At 30.3% G+C, this 18,610-nt stretch overlaps 1 protein-coding gene across 1 annotated transcript in view; it reads left to right on the top strand.

Moving 5' to 3' along the window:
* Positions 1–6,713: 6,713 nt before the first annotated feature.
* Positions 6,714–18,610, top strand: part of LOC144849016 (scavenger receptor cysteine-rich domain-containing protein DMBT1-like) — a 113,640-nt gene continuing 101,743 nt past the window's right edge. Inside the window, exons 1-2 of the mRNA XM_078705969.1 lie at positions 6,714–6,762; positions 8,105–8,413. Of these exons, the coding sequence (XP_078562095.1) occupies positions 6,714–6,762; positions 8,105–8,413 (358 nt within the window). The remainder of the gene's footprint in view (positions 6,763–8,104; positions 8,414–18,610) is intronic.

Raw genomic sequence — 18,610 nt, 5'->3', positions numbered from 1 at the left:
TGCGTGCACAATACGTAGCAATAGTGTGTGTCACTTCGCGTGTAGATTATTCAGTGTATACACAATACGTAGCAATAGTGTGTGTCACTTCGCGTGTAGATTGTTCAGTGCGTGCACAATACGTAGCAATAGTGTGTGTCACTTCGCGTGTAGATTATTCAGTGTATGCACAATACGTAGCAATAGTGTGTGTCACTTCGCGTGTAGATTATTCAGTGTATGCACAATACGTAGCAATAGTGTGTGTCACTTCGCGTGTAGATTATTCAGTGTATGCACAATACGTAGCAATAGTGTGTGTCACTTCGCGTGTAGATTGTTCAGTGCGTGCACAATACGTAGCAATAGTGTGTGTCACTTCGCGTGTAGATTATTTAGTGTATGCACAATACGTAGCAATAGTGTGTGTCACTTCGCGTGTAGATTGTTCAGTGTGTGCACAATACGTAGCAATAGTGTATGTCACTTCGCGTGTAGATTGTTCAGTGTGTGCACAATACGTAGCAATAGTGTGTGTCACTTCGCGTGTAGATTATTCAGTGTGTGCACAATACGTAGCAATAGTGTGTGTCACTTCGCGTGTAGATTGTTCAGTGTGTGCTGCACAATACGTATAGCAGTAGTGTGTGTCACTTCGCGTGTAGATTGTTCAGTGTGTGTACAATACGTAGCAATAGTGTGTGTCACTTCGCGTGTAGATTGTTCAGTGCGTGCACAATACGTAGCAATAGTGTGTGTCACTTCGCGTGTAGATTGCTCAGTGTGTGCACAATACGTAGCAATAGTGTGTGTCACTTCGCGTGTAGATTGCTCAGTGTGTGCACAATACGTAGCAATAGTGTGTGTCACTTCGCTTGTAGATTATTCAGTGCGTGCACAATACGTAGCAATAGTGTGCGTCACTTCGCGTGTAGAATGCTCAGTGTGTGCACAATACGTAGCAACAGTGTGTCACTTCGCGTGTAGATTATTCAGTGTGTGCACAATACGTAGCAATAGTGTGTGTCACTTCGCGTGTAGATTATTCAGTGTATGCACAATACGTAGCAATAGTGTGTGTCACTTCGCGTGTAGATTGTTCAGTGTGTGCACAATACGTAGCAATAGTGTGTGTCACTTCGCGTGTAGATTGTTCAGTGCGTGCACAATACGTAGCAAAAGTGTGTGTCACTTCGCGTGTAGATTACTCAGTGTATGCACAATACGTAGCAATAGTGTGTGTCACTTCGCGTGTAGATTGTTCAGTGTGTGCACAATACGTAGCAATAGTGTGTGTCACTTCGCGTGTAGATTGTTCAGTGTGTGCACAATACGTAGCAATAGTGTGTGTCACTTCGCGTGTAGATTGTTCAGTGCGTGCACAATACGTAGCAATAGTGTGTGTCACTTCGCGTGTAGATTATTCAGTGTATGCACAATACGTAGCAATAGTGTGTGTCACTTCGCGTGTAGATTGTTCAGTGCGTGCACAATACGTAGCAATAGTGTATGTCACTTCGCGTGTAGATTGTTCAGTGTATGCACAATACGTAGCAATAGTGTGTGTCACTTCGCGTGTAGATTATTCAGTGTATGCACAATACGTAGCAACAGTGTGTCACTTCGCGTGTAGATTATTCAGTGTATGCACAATACGTAGCAATAGTGTGTGTCACTTCGCGTGTAGATATTCAGTGTATGCACAATACGTAGCAATAGTGTGTGTCACTTCGCGTGTAGATTGTTCAGTGTATGCACAATACGTAGCAATAGTGTGTGTCACTTCGCGTGTAGATTATTCAGTGTGTGCACAATACGTAGCAATAGTGTGTTTCACTTCGCGTGTAGATTGTTCAGTGCGTGCACAATACGTAGCAATAGTGTGTGTCACTTCGCGTGTAGATTATTCAGTGTATGCACAATACGTAGCAATAGTGTGTGTCACTTCGCGTGTAGATTGTTCAGTGCGTGCACAATACGTAGCAATAGTGTGTGTCACTTCGCGTGTAGATTATTCAGTGTATGCACAATACGTAGCAATAGTGTGTGTCACTTCGCGTGTAGATTATTCAGTGTATGCACAATACGTAGCAATAGTGTGTGTCACTTCGCGTGTAGATTATTCAGTGTATGCACAATACGTAGCAATAGTGTGTGTCACTTCGCGTGTAGATTGTTCAGTGCGTGCACAATACGTAGCAATAGTGTGTGTCACTTCGCGTGTAGATTATTTAGTGTATGCACAATACGTAGCAATAGTGTGTGTCACTTCGCGTGTAGATTGTTCAGTGTGTGCACAATACGTAGCAATAGTGTATGTCACTTCGCGTGTAGATTGTTCAGTGTGTGCACAATACGTAGCAATAGTGTGTGTCAATTTGCGTGTAGATTATTCAGTGTGTGCACAATACGTAGCAATAGTGTGTGTCACTTCGCGTGTAGATTGTTCAGTGTGTGCTGCACAATACGTATAGCAGTAGTGTGTGTCACTTCGCGTGTAGATTGTTCAGTGTGTGTACAATACGTAGCAATAGTGTGTGTCACTTCGCGTGTAGATTGTTCAGTGCGTGCACAATACGTAGCAATAGTGTGTGTCACTTCGCGTGTAGATTGCTCAGTGTGTGCACAATACGTAGCAATAGTGTGTGTCACTTCGCGTGTAGATTGCTCAGTGTGTGCACAATACGTAGCAATAGTGTGTGTCACTTCGCTTGTAGATTATTCAGTGCGTGCACAATACGTAGCAATAGTGTGTGTCACTTCGCGTGTAGATTGCTCAGTGTGTGCACAATACGTAGCAACAGTGTGTCACTTCGCGTGTAGATTGTTTAGTGTGTGCACAATACGTAGCAATAGTGTGTGTCACTTCGCGTGTAGATTGCTCAGTGTGTGCACAATACGTAGCAATAGTGTGTGTCACTTCGCGTGTAGATTATTCAGTGTGTGCACAATACGTAGCAATAGTGTGTGTCACTTCGCGTGTAGATTGTTCAGTGTGTGCACAATACGTAGAAATAGTGTGTGTCACTTCGCGTGTAGATTGCTTAGTGCGTGCACAATACGTTGCAATAGTGTATGTCACTTCGCGTGTAGATTATTCAGTGTGTGCACAATACGTAGCAATAGTGTGTGTCACTTCGCGTGTAGATTATTCAGTGTATGCACAATACGTAGAAATAGTGTGTGTCACTTCGCGTGTAGATTGCTCAGTGCGTGCACAATACGTAGCAATAGTGTGTGTCACTTCGCGTGTAGATTGTTCAGTGTGTGCACAATACGTAGCAATAGTGTGTGTCACTTCGCGTGTAGATTGCTCAGTGCGTGCACAATACGTAGCAATAGTGTGTGTCACTTCGCGTGTAGATTGTTCAGTGTGTGCACAATACGTAGCAATAGTGTGTGTCACTTCGCGTGTAGATTGTTCAGTGCGTGCACAATACGTTGCAATAGTGTATGTCACTTCGCGTGTAGATTATTCAGTGTGTGCACAATACGTAGCAATAGTGTGTGTCACTTCGCGTGTAGATTATTCAGTGTGTGCACAATACGTAGCAATAGTGTATGTCACTTCGCGTGTAGATTGTTCAGTGTGTGCACAATACGTAGCAATAGTGTATGTCACTTCGCGTGTAGATTGTTCAGTGTATGCACAATACGTAGCAAAATAGTGTGTCACTTCGCGTGTAGATTGTTCAGTGTGTGCACAATACGTAGCAATAGTGTATGTCACTTCGCGTGTAGATTGTTCAGTGTGTGCACAATACGTAGCAATAGTGTGTGTCACTTCGCGTGTAGATTATTCAGTGTGTGCACAATACGTAGCAATAGTGTGTGTCACTTCGCGTGTAGATTGTTCAGTGTGTGCTGCACAATACGTATAGCAGTAGTGTGTGTCACTTCGCGTGTAGATTGTTCAGTGTGTGCACAATACGTAGCAATAGTGTGTGTCACTTCGCGTGTAGATTGTTCAGTGTGTGCACAATACGTAGCAATAGTGTGTGTCACTGGGGAGCGGGGAAACACGTCCCAATTTCCCCGCATGCGTACAATGAATAACATGACATCATTTCTCTCTATACCGCAAAGACAGTATACTTTTAATAATTATTCTGTGTAGGTCTATATGGTTACAAGAGAAACGGAGACAATGGCTATATGAAGCTAATTTACATATTAGACAGGTGTAAGCAAGCATAACACCCTCTTTTCATTAAAGTAATACAATTAGCATTTTTCTTAAGTGTCAAATTAAATTACAATTTCTACTTTAATAAATCATATCACAGTAAAACACCTACTTAAAATAGATTACGTCGCCCTTTATAAGAATTGACTGGTTTTAATCGCCGGACATCGCTTCCATTTTGTATGCGTATTATCACCTACGATTGTTACGTCACACTTTATAAGATTTGATAGGTTTTGATCGCCGGACATCACTTCAATTAATTTGTATGCGTATTATCATATACGATTGTTACGTCGCCCTTTATAAGAATTGACTGGTTTTAATCGTCGGACATCGCTTCCATTTTGTATGCGTATTATCACATACGATTGTTACGTCACACTTTATAAGATTTGACAGGTTTTGATAGCCGGACATCACTTCAATTAATTTGTATGCGTATTATCACACACGATTGTTACGTCACACTTTATAACATTTGACTGGTTTTAATCGCCGGACATCGCTTCCATTTTGCATGCGTATTATCACATACGATTGTTACGTCACACTTTATAAGATTTGACTGGTTTTGATCGCCAGACATCGCTTCCATTTTGTATGCGTATTATCACATACGATTGTTACGTCACACTTTACACGATTTGACTGGTTTTAATCGCCGGACATCACCTCCATTTTGTATGCGTTTTAACACATACGATTGTTACGTCACACTTTATAAGATTTGACTGGTTTTAATCGCCGGACATCGCTTCCATTTTGTATGCGTATTATCACATACGATTGTTACGTCACACTTTCTAAGATTTGACTGGTTTTGATCGCCGGACATCGCTTCCATTTTGTATGCGTATTATCACATACGATTGTTACGTCACACTTTATAAGATTTGACTGGTTTTGATCGCCGGACATCGCTTCTATTTTGTATGCGTATTATCACATACGATTGTTACGTCACACTTTATAAGATTTGACTGGTTTTGATCGCCGGACATCGCTTCTATTTTGTATGCGTATTATCACATACGATTGTTACGTCACACTTTATAAGATTTGACTGGTTTTCATCGCTGGACATCGCTTCCATTTTGTATGCGTATTATCACATACGATTGTTACGTTACACTTTATAAGATTTGACTGGTTCTAATCGCCAGACATCACCTCCATTTTGTGTGCGTATTATCACATACGATTGTTACGTCACACTTTATAAGATTTGACTGGTTCTAATCGCCGGACATCGCTTCCATTTTGTATGCGTATTATCACATACGATTGTTACGTCACACTTTATAAGATTTGACTGGTTTTAATCGCCGGACATCGCTTCCATTTTGTATGCGTATTATCACATACGATTGTTACGTCACACTTTATAAGATTTGACTGGTTTTAATCGCCGGACATCGCTTCCATTTTGTATGCGTATTATCACATACGATTGTTACGTCACACTTTATAAGATTTGACTGGTTTTAATCGCCGGACATCGCTTCCATTTTGTATGCGTATTATCACATACGATTGTTACGTCACACTTTATAATATTTGACTGGTTTTAATCGCCGGACATCGCTTCCATTTTGTATGCGTATTATTACATACGATTGTTACGTCACACTTTATAATATTTGACTGGTTTTAATCGCCGGACATCACTTCCATTCTGTATGCGTATTATCACATACGATTTTTACGTCACACTTTATAAGATTTGACTGGTTTTAATCGCCGGACATCGCTTCTACTTTGTATGCGTATTATCACATATGATTGTTACGTCACACTTTATAAGATTTGACTGGTTCTAATCGCCGGACATCACTTCCGTTTTGGTATGCGTATTATCACATACGATTGTTACGTCGCACTTTATAAGATTTGACTGGTTTTATTCGCCGTACATCGCTTTCCATTTTGTATGCGTATTATCACATATGATTGTTACGTCACACTTTATAAGATTTGACTGGTTTTGATCGCCGTATATCCCTTCCATTTTCGTTGCATAGTATCATATACGATTATTATTTTATCTAATTGTCGCACTTGATAATTTAAAGATGATAAGCAGTAATTAAGTAATAATAATAATTTAATTTTAGGCTTCAGTAAACATTTTCCGCAAACTATTTATTTACTTATTTGTATAGGGCATAATAATATTATCAAGAATACCGTGAAAAAGTACTACTACTATTACTAACATTCAAGTAGGATTAATAGCAGTATTTAAATAAAGAAATGTTTTAAACTATATTGTAATTGTTCTTATGCAGACATTATTAGACTTGTGGGTAGCAGCAATATCTTTGAGGGGCGAGTTGAAGTTTACGATGGTACAGAATGGGGTACAATATGTGATGATGACTGGGACATCAACGACGCTCAGGTTGTATGTCGACAATTAAGACTAGGACCAGCTATCCAAGCTCCAATGCAAGCTCATTTTGGTCGAGGGACTGGTCCGATTATGCTTGATAATGTTCGGTGTTCAGGAACTGAGACATTTATCACAGGCTGTCTTAATAGAGGAATGAGGCTACACGATTGTGGACATTCTGAGGATGCTAGTGTTATTTGTGGTAGGTAAAGTAGTAACTGTAAAAAGGATTAACACAGAAAACAACAATACTGTAAGGCCAAGACAACTTTTTTAACTAGGAAATGTCAATATGTTTATCTCAGTTTAAAAGGAAAATGTGTTTTTTCATATTTTCGTTCATTGCCACCATTCAGACTTTGTGTCCTTTGTATCCTTACTTTGTGAGTGGCCGAGCGGTTAAGACAGTCGAACCGTAATTACGTAGCCATAACATCGGCAGGGGTTCGAGGCTCACTCACTCCATGGTTCTGGTGGTAGAACGAGTCTTCTCGGATAAGGACTATAAACTGTAGGTCCAGTGTACACAACTAGCTCGTGTGCACTTTAAAGAACCTAGTACATCTTTCGAGACGAGTAGGGGGTTCCCCCGGTGTATTAGTACATCACAGCCACTGATCACCAACTGGGCCCTCTGGGAGACCAGTCTTTGACTGAAGAGGTTACCCAGTATAAATATATATTTCAATCAATCAATCCACGTCCCAGTTATATTACTCATTAAATGTTAAAATAAAAACGTTAAGCAATTTCAAGTTGCTTCTCATCTTAAAAATAATGGGCAGTTTGTCAGAGTTGAAAAACAGAACCAGTTTATTTTTTATTTGGTTGCAATCTCAAAATCATAATTTTGTTTAAGAAATGTATTATCCATTTACACATATTCATTCATCATTTAATTTTATATCTGTTTATTTCAGTTCATTCAATTTTTACAAAACAGTAGACATAAATGTAAAAAGGTACCAGAAAATAATAAATAAACTAATAATGAAGATAATGTTATTTAGTGATGAAAGCTTAAAATGTTAACAAATATCAGGTTTATTATTGGAAAAAAATAGAATAATTCTATGGGCAGATATTATCGCATATTAGGATTTACCTCATTATTTATTTATCCTTCATATTGAAGAAGTTTTAAATTTAATTTTTTTAAAAACATTAATTAGTATTATTATTTTCTATTATTATTACAATCAACAAAACCTTTAACATACACTCGGTGGGCAACAGCCGAATTGTAAGGAATTTACAAAAAATGGATTCATTAATGCAATTCATTTGTTGTCTTCAGCAAACTATTTGTTTGCAAAGAATTTATCGGTCATAGAGCTTATTTATTAAAAGGAAGATACTGTAACAATTATATAATATGCTTACTAGTTGTTATAACATTTTGCAGTTATACCATTGAAAATTCAACTGTCCTGAGTTACTTATGTCAGATTTACATTGATATTCAAATAGAGAGTTTAGCTTCACATGTGAGAGATATATCAATATAAAGAACTGAATTTAACTTGTACATTTGTTTCATTTAGCAAACATTAGACTTGTGAATGGCAGCAATATCAATGAGGGACGAGTTGAAGTTCACGATGGCACAGAATGGGGTACAATATGTGATAATGGCTGGGACATCAACGACGCTCAAGTTGTATGTCGACAATTAAAACTAGGACAAGCTATCCAAGCTCCAGGGCGAGCTTATTTTGGTCAAGGGACTGGTCCGATTGAGCTTGATGATGTTCAGTGTTCTGGAATTGAGACATCTATCACAGACTGTCCTAATAATGGAATAAGGGTACACGATTGTGGACATAATAAGGATGCTAGTGTTATTTGTCAATGTAAGAAAAAATTGACACTAAATACAAACTTTAGTACTAACAGACGATATTACAATACACTATGGACTAAGAGAGAGTGTTTGTTATCAAAAATTATATAAAATTTAAAGAAAAAAAGAGGTTAAAGCTACATTTGGCATCTTTTATTCTCCTTGTATATTAAATATTCCATTGATTAACCAGAGGAAACAAACAATACCATTAAATTAAACAGTGTAATATTGAAGCTTAAATATAATATGTTTTTATTTCACCTGTATCGAATTATAAGAATTTATGTTCATCTTTAAAATACTCATTGTTATCACACCACCAGTATTCATCATTATCGTAGTGTTCTACTATGTAAGATAGAAATAAAGTACTTGGTAATGTTGTTGTTTTACATGAATTACTGAATTGTATTATTTACTGCTTGTGTTTTTTTTAAACAAAATCATTATAGTCAGATGCCCAACATATTGCACCTGTAATGTCCCGACGTGTGACTCAGCAGGTTGTTATAATAACACTAGATGTAGGCAATGGAATGCAAATATACATACAGAGCTTGTTGAGTACAATGTGTATGATCCAATAACAAGATTGTAAGTATAACTTTTTTTATCGATATTTTGAAATTTAACTAAATTTATGTCATACTGTGAGCAAAATCTACAATTTATATTTCTTAGATAATATAGGTCCATGCTATTTATAAAGCAGAATCATGATAATATTGAACAGAGGGGGAGTGGGTGGAATTTGTTAATGTGGAACTACTGGTCTTGTGGCGGTCTACAGTATATTTAGGTCGTTTCAATCAGTTTACGGGCTCATCAGTAATCTGGTCAATTTCCGTATACGACATTTTACGTAATGTGATAGTAGACTATAAATAACATTAATTATTTTAACATAGTATATTTTTACATAACTAAAGTACATACACTAGAGTACATGCAGTATAACTACTGTATAATGTACAGGAATGTAGACATTTCAACATTTGAGGTGACAGAAAAACTAAAATTATTTAAATACAGCTTGGATATTGTAATTTACTTATACTGTGCATGCTCCGAATCAGTCAATAATCTTGGAATATACAGTATACAAAAGGTAGTTAAAATAAGTAATGTGACGTGTACATCCTAAATGAGAGTGGAATGCTCTGAATTATTTCTATTTTTTTAGTTTTTCACATTTGCTAGTTTAAACTATATTGTTTGTATTTTGTGATTTTTATATTTTTATCATAGAAAAGTCTCCTTTTGACCAGTTTTTTGTGATTCTATTGTGTGTGGAACAAGGGCAACTTTACATGTTTGATTATGTTAACCAGTTTGTTTTTAATTTATAAATACAATTGCACATTATTTTATATTGATAATAATGGATTCATATGTAATGTTATTATAATTATTTATACTTATAAAAATAACTCTAAAAACAATTCACATTCTTGTTCATGAGTGAACTTTTTTTTTGGAAGATATAATAATTCAAAATCCTTTATTGTATAATTTCACAATATAAATATCATAATCATTGTTACTGAATAACTAGTATTATGTAGTAATTTTTTCTTGTGAGAATAAAAATTGATAATTTTATTCAAATTCAACAAATGTCACGGACTTCAATAAATAAACATTTATCACACCGATCAGTATAACCAAGTCTTTATTTGTTTGAGTGTTAAAAAAGGGCAGTGGCATCACATAATTATAAGAACAAAGGGATCACGCTAAATAAAACCCAAATTAAGATATAAGGTGCAGAGTAACTTAATTAAACCTATAGTGAACAATATCATGTAGAACTATACATTCATACGTTTTGAGATGAATATTTACTTTTAATAATTTTTATTTTGGCATCAATAAAATGTTGACACAATACAATGCATGCATTGTAGGTTCAATTGTAATAATGGACTAAAATGTACTTTATGATTTCATGATTATTTATAGTAAAAATAATTTTAAAACAACAATTCTTAAATTTATCCACCATGATTGAACTATTTATTTTTGCAACAATTTAAATTGAATCTGTTTAACATATTTGATTATACATTTATTATGTGGTTGCTACAAATAATTGATTTATTTAGAAATAAAATATAAATATATATTTTGACATTAACATATTGATACAATACAGTGCATGCATTGTAGGTTCAATTGTAATAACGGACTAATAATATATACTTTATGATTTCATGATTATTTACAGTAAAACCAATTTTAAAATCAACATTTTAAAAATTTATCCACCATGATTGAACTATTTATTTTTGTAAGATCTAACAATTGAAACTGAATCTGAATTACATATAGATAACACATTTATTATATGGTTGCTATCAAACAATTTTTTAATTTGTTGTAGATATTTTATTTTAATAAAATATACATTTTTATTTTAACATAGTATATTTTGACATAACTAAAGTACATACAATAGAGTACATGCAGTATAACTACTGTATAATGTACAGGAATGTAGACATTTCAACATTTGAGGTGACAGAAAAACTAAAATAATTTTAAAACAGCTTGGATATTGTGATTTACTTATACTGTGCATTCTTTTTACTTTTAAGGGATTTGAACTGGAACAAAATAAGTACATTACCAGCCAATGCATTATGTTTGACAGCATTGGAAAGACTGTAAGTGTATTGCTTATGTTTGCTTACTTTTACAATTTGGTTTTAATTTAGAAATTAAATATAAAATTATTTTACATTGTTGGTTAAGCAATGATAATGGATTATTATTGTTACATAATTGTACACTTTGTGATCTAATAAAAATATCTTTATAAATCACTAGTTTTTAGTTCATCCACCATGAATGAACTTTATTTTGGTGTAATACATAATAATTCAAAATTAATATTAATTGTAAAATTGTACAATATAAATATCATTATAATGATTGTTATGCTAAATAATTAGTATTTGTTTATGTTGTAATTTTGTCTTATGAGAAAAAAATCATCAAAATATAAATACATATTATATATTTTGACATTATTAAAATATTGATACAAACAGTGCTTGCATTAATATTATTATATAATTTCACAATTTGTGATCTTGTAAAACATATCTTAAAAATCACTAGTTTTTTGCTCATCCACCATGAATGAACTTTTTGTAATATATAATTCAAAATAATTGTTATTGTAAATATCACAATATAAATATCATTATAACAAATGTTACTAAATAATTAATATTTGTTTATGTTGTAAGTTTGTCTTATAAGAAAAAAATTATTGAAATATAAATATATATTGTGATCATCTTATACAAAATCAATAGTTTTTAGTTCATCCACCATGAATGAACTTTATTTTTGTGTAATACATAATAATTAAAATAATAATAATAATTCAAAATCAATCACTATATAAATATCATTATAATAATTACTATTTGTTTATGTAGTGATTTTGTTTTATGAGAATAAAAATTATTAAATATATATTTTATATTTTTACAGTAAAATATTGATACAATACAGTGCATGTATTGTAAGTTCAATTGTAATAATGGACTAATATGTACTTTATGATTCAATGATTATTTACAGTAAAACCAATTTAAAAAGCAACAATTTTAAAATGTATCCACCATGATTGAACTATTTATATGTGTAAGATAATAAATATGTATTACATATTAGATAATACATTTATTGCATGGTTGCTAACAAACAATTTGAATTTGGTGTAAAAATTTCTTTTGTGAAAATAAGTCATTTAAATATATTTACCACATAGTAGTATATTTTGTACATCACTAAAGTACATACAATAGAGTACATGCAGTATAACTACTGTATAATGTACAGGAATGTAGACATTTCAACATTGGAGGTGACAGAAAAACTAAAATAATTTAAAAACAGCTTGGATATTGTGATTTACTTATACTGTGCATTCTTTTTACTTTTAAGGTCTTTGCACAGTAACCAAATAAGTACATTACAAGCTAATGCATTTGCTGGTTTGACAGCATTGACAGAACTGTAAGTGTATTGCTTATGTTTGCTTACTTTATCAATTTGGTTTTAATTTAGAAATTAAATTATAAATTATTTTAAATTGTTGGTTAAAAAATGATAATGGATTAATATTATTACATAATTTCACAATTTGCGATCTTATAAAAAATATCTTTAAAATCAATAGTTTTTTGCTCATCCAACATGAACGATTTTTTAAAATAATATATAATAATTCTAAATAAATTTTTATTGTAAATGTCAAAATATAAATATCGTAACAAATGTTACTAAATAATTAGTATTTGTTTATGTAGTGATTTTGTCTTATGAGAAAAAAAATATAAATATATATTTTATATTTTGACATTAAAATATTGATACAATACAGTGCATGTTGTCACAGTTGATAGTGTTTTTATATTTTTAGTCGTGTGGACGCGACTCTATAGTTCACTATGTCGGTCGGTCGGTCGGTCTGTCGGTCGGTCCGGTATCACTGCGTTTTAGCACGCGACTTATGGCTATTGGCCTAGTTTTAATTTTAATTCTATTTTAATGTATACCGTAATTAAAAAAGTTTTAGACCGATAGAGGGCAACAAATTAATTAAAATTATTTAAATGAATATGCAAAGCAAGGGGGACACAGTAGATCTGAGTGTGCCACGTATAGTGTTGCCGGCTTGATGAGAATGGGAGTTGTGCCCAGGTCTCCAAGTAGAGAGAAGTAAGAAGTTACCGTAGCTAGCTGATATGATCAAGGATCAGGCTAGGAACTTGTAAGGGGAAAGCTCGAAGTGGTTGCTGAAGCAGTAGCCTCAGGAGCTGGGAAGCCATATAGTTTGGAGGCTCCTAAGCCTAAGGTGAAGATCCAAGAATAAAGAAATTGGAAGCATACCGATGGCGTGTTGTGTCTTTTGTTACTGACTCGAAGTACCACGTGACACATGTATTGTAGGTTCAATTGTAACAATGGACTAATAATAATATGTACCTTATGATTTCATGATTATTTACAGTAAAACCAATTTTAAAATCAACATTTTTAAAATGTAACCACCATGATTGAACTATTTATTTTTGTAAGATATAACAATTGAAAGTGAATCTGTATAACATATTAGATAATAGATATTATATTGTTGCTAACAAACAATTGATTGTTATGCTAAATAATTAGTATTTGTTTATGTAGTGATTTTGTTTTATGAAAATAAAAATCATTAAAATATAAATATATATTTTATAATTTGACATAATTAAAATGTTGATACAATACAATGCATGCATTGTAGGTTCAATTGTAATAATGAACTAATATGTACCTTATGATTTCATGATTATTTACAGTAAAACACATTTAAAAAGAAACAATTAAAATTTATCCACCATTATTTAATTTTTTTTTTGTAAGATATAACAATTGAAACTGAATCTGCATTACATATTAGATAATACATCTATTATATGGTTACTAACAAACAATTTTAATTTGTTGACATTTTGTTTTAAGAAAATAAGTTATTAAAAATATATCACATTTGTATTTTTTTGACATAACTAAAGTACATACAATAGAGTACATGCAGTATAACTACTGTATAATGTACAGGAATGTAGACATTTCAACATTTGAGGTGACAGAAAACTAAAATAATTTAAAAACAGCTTAGATATTGTGATTTACTTATACTGTGCATTCTTTTTACTTTTAAGGTATTTGGGCAGTAACCAAATAAGTACATTACCAGCCAATGCATTTGCTGATTTGACAGCATTGGAAACACTGTAAGTGTATTGCTTATGTTTGCTTACTTTTAACAATTTGGTTTTAATTTAGAAATTAAATTATAAATTATTTTAAATTGTTGGTTAAACAATGATAATGGATAATATTATTATATAATTTCACAATTTGTGACCTTATAAAAAATATCTTTATAAATCACTAGTTTTTAGTTCATCCACCATGAATGAACTTTATTTTTGTGTAATACATAATAATTTAAAAATAATATTAATTGTAAAATTTCACAATATAAATATCATTATAATGATTGTTATACTAAATAATTAGTATTTGTTATGTAGTGATTTTGTTTTATGAGAATAAAAATTATTAAAATATAAATATATATTTTGACATTAAAATATTGATACAATACAGTGCATGCATTGTAGGTTCAATTGTAATAATGGACTAATAACATATACATTATGATTCAATGATTATTTACAGTAAAACCAATTTTAAAATCAACATTTTTAAAATGTATCCACCATGATTGAACTATTTATTTTTGTAAGATATAACAATTGAAAGTGAATCTGTATAACATATTAGATAATAGATATTATATTGTTGCTAACAAACAATTACATTTGGTGAAGACATTTTATTTTAAGAAAAAAAGGTATTAAATTATATTTACCACATTTTTATAAAAAATTACAACATGTTTTCTAAGTAGGCTAATCAATATTTGTTTATGTAGTAATTTTGTCTTGAGAATAAAAATTATTAGAAAATTAATACATAATAATTCAAAATTAATCTTAAATTGTAAAATTTCACAATATAAATATCATTATAATGATTGTTATGCTAAATAATTAGTATTTGTTTATGTAGTGATTTTGTTTTATGAGAATAAAAATCATCAAAATATAACTATAATATTATATATTTTTACATCATTAAAATGTTGATACAATGCATGCATTGTAGGATCAATTGTAATAATGGACTAATAATATGTACCTTATGATTTCATGATTATTTACAGTAAAACAAATTTTAAAATAAACATTTTTAAAATGTATCCACCATGATTGAACTATTTATTTTTGTAAGATATAAGAATTGAAACTGAATCTGTATTACATATAGATAATACATTTATTATATGGTTGCTATCAAACAATTTTTAATTTGTTGTAGAAATTTTATTTTAACAAAATAAGTTATTAAAATATATCACATTTTTATTTTAACATAGTATATTTTGACATCACTAAAGTACATACAATAGAGTACATGCAGTATAACTACTGTATAATGTACAGGAATGTAGACATTTCAACATTTGAGGTGACAGAAAAACTAAAATAATTTAAAAACAGCTTGGATATTGTGATTTACTTATACTGTGCATTCTTTTTACTTTTAAGGGATTTGATCAGTAACCAAATAAGTACATTACAAGCCAATGCATTTGCTGGTTTGACAGCATTGGAAACACTGTAAGTGTATTGCTTATGTTTGCTAACTTTTATCAATTTGGTTTTAATTTAGAAATTAAATTATAAATTATATTACATTGTTGGTTAAACAATGACAATGGATTAAAATTATTATATAATTTCACAATTTGTGATCTTATAAAAAATATCTTTAAAATCACTAGTTTTTAGTTCATCTACCATGAATGAACTTTATTTTTGTGTAATACATAATAATAAAAAATTAATCTTAAATGTAAGATTTTACAATATAAATATCATTATAATGATTGTTATACTAAATAATTAGTATTTGTTTATGTAGTGATTTTGTTTTATGAGAATAAAAATTATTAAAATATAAATATATTTTATATTTTGACATTAAAATGTTGATACAATACAGTGAATGTATTGTAGGATCAATTGTAATAATAGACTAATAATATGTACCTTATGATTATTTACAGTAAAAACCAATTTAAAAACCAACAATTTTTTAATTTATCCACCATGATTGAACTACTTATTTTTGTAAGACATAACAATTGAAAGTGAATCTGTATTAACATATTAGATAATAAATTTATTAAATGGTTGCTAACAAACAATTACATTTGGTGAAGACATTTTATTTTAAGAAAATAAGTTTTATATTTACCACATTTGTATATAAAATGACAAAATGTTTCTAAGTAGGACAAATCAATATTTCTTTATGTAGTAATTTTGTCTTGAGAATAAAAATTATTAGAAAATTAATACATAATAATTCAAAATTTATCTGAAATTGTAAAATTTTACAATATAAAATAAAAACCAATTTAAAAACCAACAATTTTTAAATTTATCCACCATGATTGAACTACTTATTTTTGTAAGACATAACAATTGAAAGTGAATCTGTATTAACATATTAGATAATAAATTTATTAAATGGTTGCTAACAAACAATTACATTTGGTGAAGACATTTTATTTTAAGAAAATAAGTTTTATATTTACCACATTTGTATATAAAATGACAAAATGTTTCTAAGTAGGACAAATCAATATTTCTTTATGTAGTAATTTTGTCTTGAGAATAAAAATTATTAGAAAATTAATACATAATAATAAAAAATTAATCTTAAATGTAAGATTTTACAATATAAATATCATTATAATGATTGTTATACTAAATAATTAGTATTTGTTTATGTAGTGATTTTGTTTTATGAGAATAAAAATTATTAAAATATAAATATATTTTATATTTTGACATTAAAATGTTGATACAATACAGTGAATGTATTGTAGGATCAATTGTAATAATAGACTAATAATATGTACCTTATGATTATTTACAGTAAAAATAAAAACCAATTTAAAAACCAACAATTTTTTAATTTATCCACCATGATTGAACTACTTATTTTTGTAAGACATAACAATTGAAAGTGAATCTGTATTAACATATTAGATAATAAATTTATTAAATGGTTGCTAACAAACAATTACATTTGGTGAAGACATTTTATTTTAAGAAAATAAGTTTTATATTTACCACATTTGTATATAAAATGACAAAATGTTTCTAAGTAGGACAAATCAATATTTCTTTATGTAGTAATTTTGTCTTGAGAATAAAAATTATTAGAAAATTAATACATAATAATTCAAAATTTATCTGAAATTGTAAAATTTTACAATATAAATATCATTATAATGATTGTTATACTAAATAATTAGTATTTGTTTATGTAGTGAGTTTGTTTTATGAGAATAAAAATCCTCAAAATATAAATATGTATTATATATTTTGACATTATTAAAATATTGATACTACACTACTGTATAATGTACATGAATGTAGACATTTCAACATTTGAGGTGACAAAAAAACTAAAATAATTTTAAAACAGCTTGGATATTGTGATTTACTTATACTGTGCATTCTTTTTACTTTTAAGGTATTTGCGCAATAACCAAATAAGTACATTACCAGCCAATGCATTTGCTGGTTTGACAGCATTGGAAACACTGTAAGTGTATTGCTTATGTTTGCTAACTTTTATCAATTTGGTTTTAATTTAGAAATTAAATTATAAATTATATTACATTGTTGGTTAAACAATGACAATGGATTAAAATTATTATATAATTTCACAATTTGTGATTTTGTAAAAAATATCTTTAAAATCACTAGTTTTTAGTTCATCTACCATGAATGAACTTTATTTTTGTGTAATACATAATAATAAAAAATTAATCTTAAATGTAAGATTTCACAATATAAATATCATTATAATGATTGTTATACTAAATAATTAGTATTTGTTTATGTAGTGATTTTGTTTTATGAGAATAAAAATTATTAAAATATAAATATATTTTATATTTTGACATTAAAATGTTGATACAATACAGTGAATGTATTGTAGGATCAATTGTAATAATAGACTAATAATATGTACCTTATGATTATTTACAGTAAAAACCAATTTAAAAACCAACCAACTAAATAATTAGTATTTGTTTATGTAGTGAGTTTGTTTTATGAGAATAAAAATCCTCAAAATATAAATATGTATTATATATTTTGACATTATTAAAATATTGATACTACACTACTGTATAATGTACATGAATGTAGACATTTCAACATTTGAGGTGACAAAAAAACTAAAATAATTTTAAAACAGCTTGGATATTGTGATTTACTTATACTGTGCATTCTTTTTACTTTTAAGGTCTTTGTACAGGAACCAAATAAGTACATTACAAGCCAATGCATTTGCTGGTTTGACAGCATTGAAAACATTGTAAGTGTATTGCTTATGTTTGCGAACTTTTATCAATTTGGTTTTAATGTAGAAATTAAATTATAAATTATTTTAAATTGTTGGTTAAACAATGATAATGGATTAATATTATTATTTAATTTCACAATTTGTGATCTTATAAAAAAACTTTAAAAATCAATAGTTTTTT

Source organism: Antedon bifida, chromosome 7 (assembly GCF_963402885.1).
Source record: "Antedon bifida chromosome 7, ecAntBifi1.1, whole genome shotgun sequence".
In the NCBI taxonomy this organism is placed as follows: Eukaryota; Metazoa; Echinodermata; class Crinoidea; order Comatulida; family Antedonidae; genus Antedon; species Antedon bifida.
Note: the sequence above shows the minus strand (reverse complement) of the source record. Positions and strands in the feature narration are given on the sequence as shown.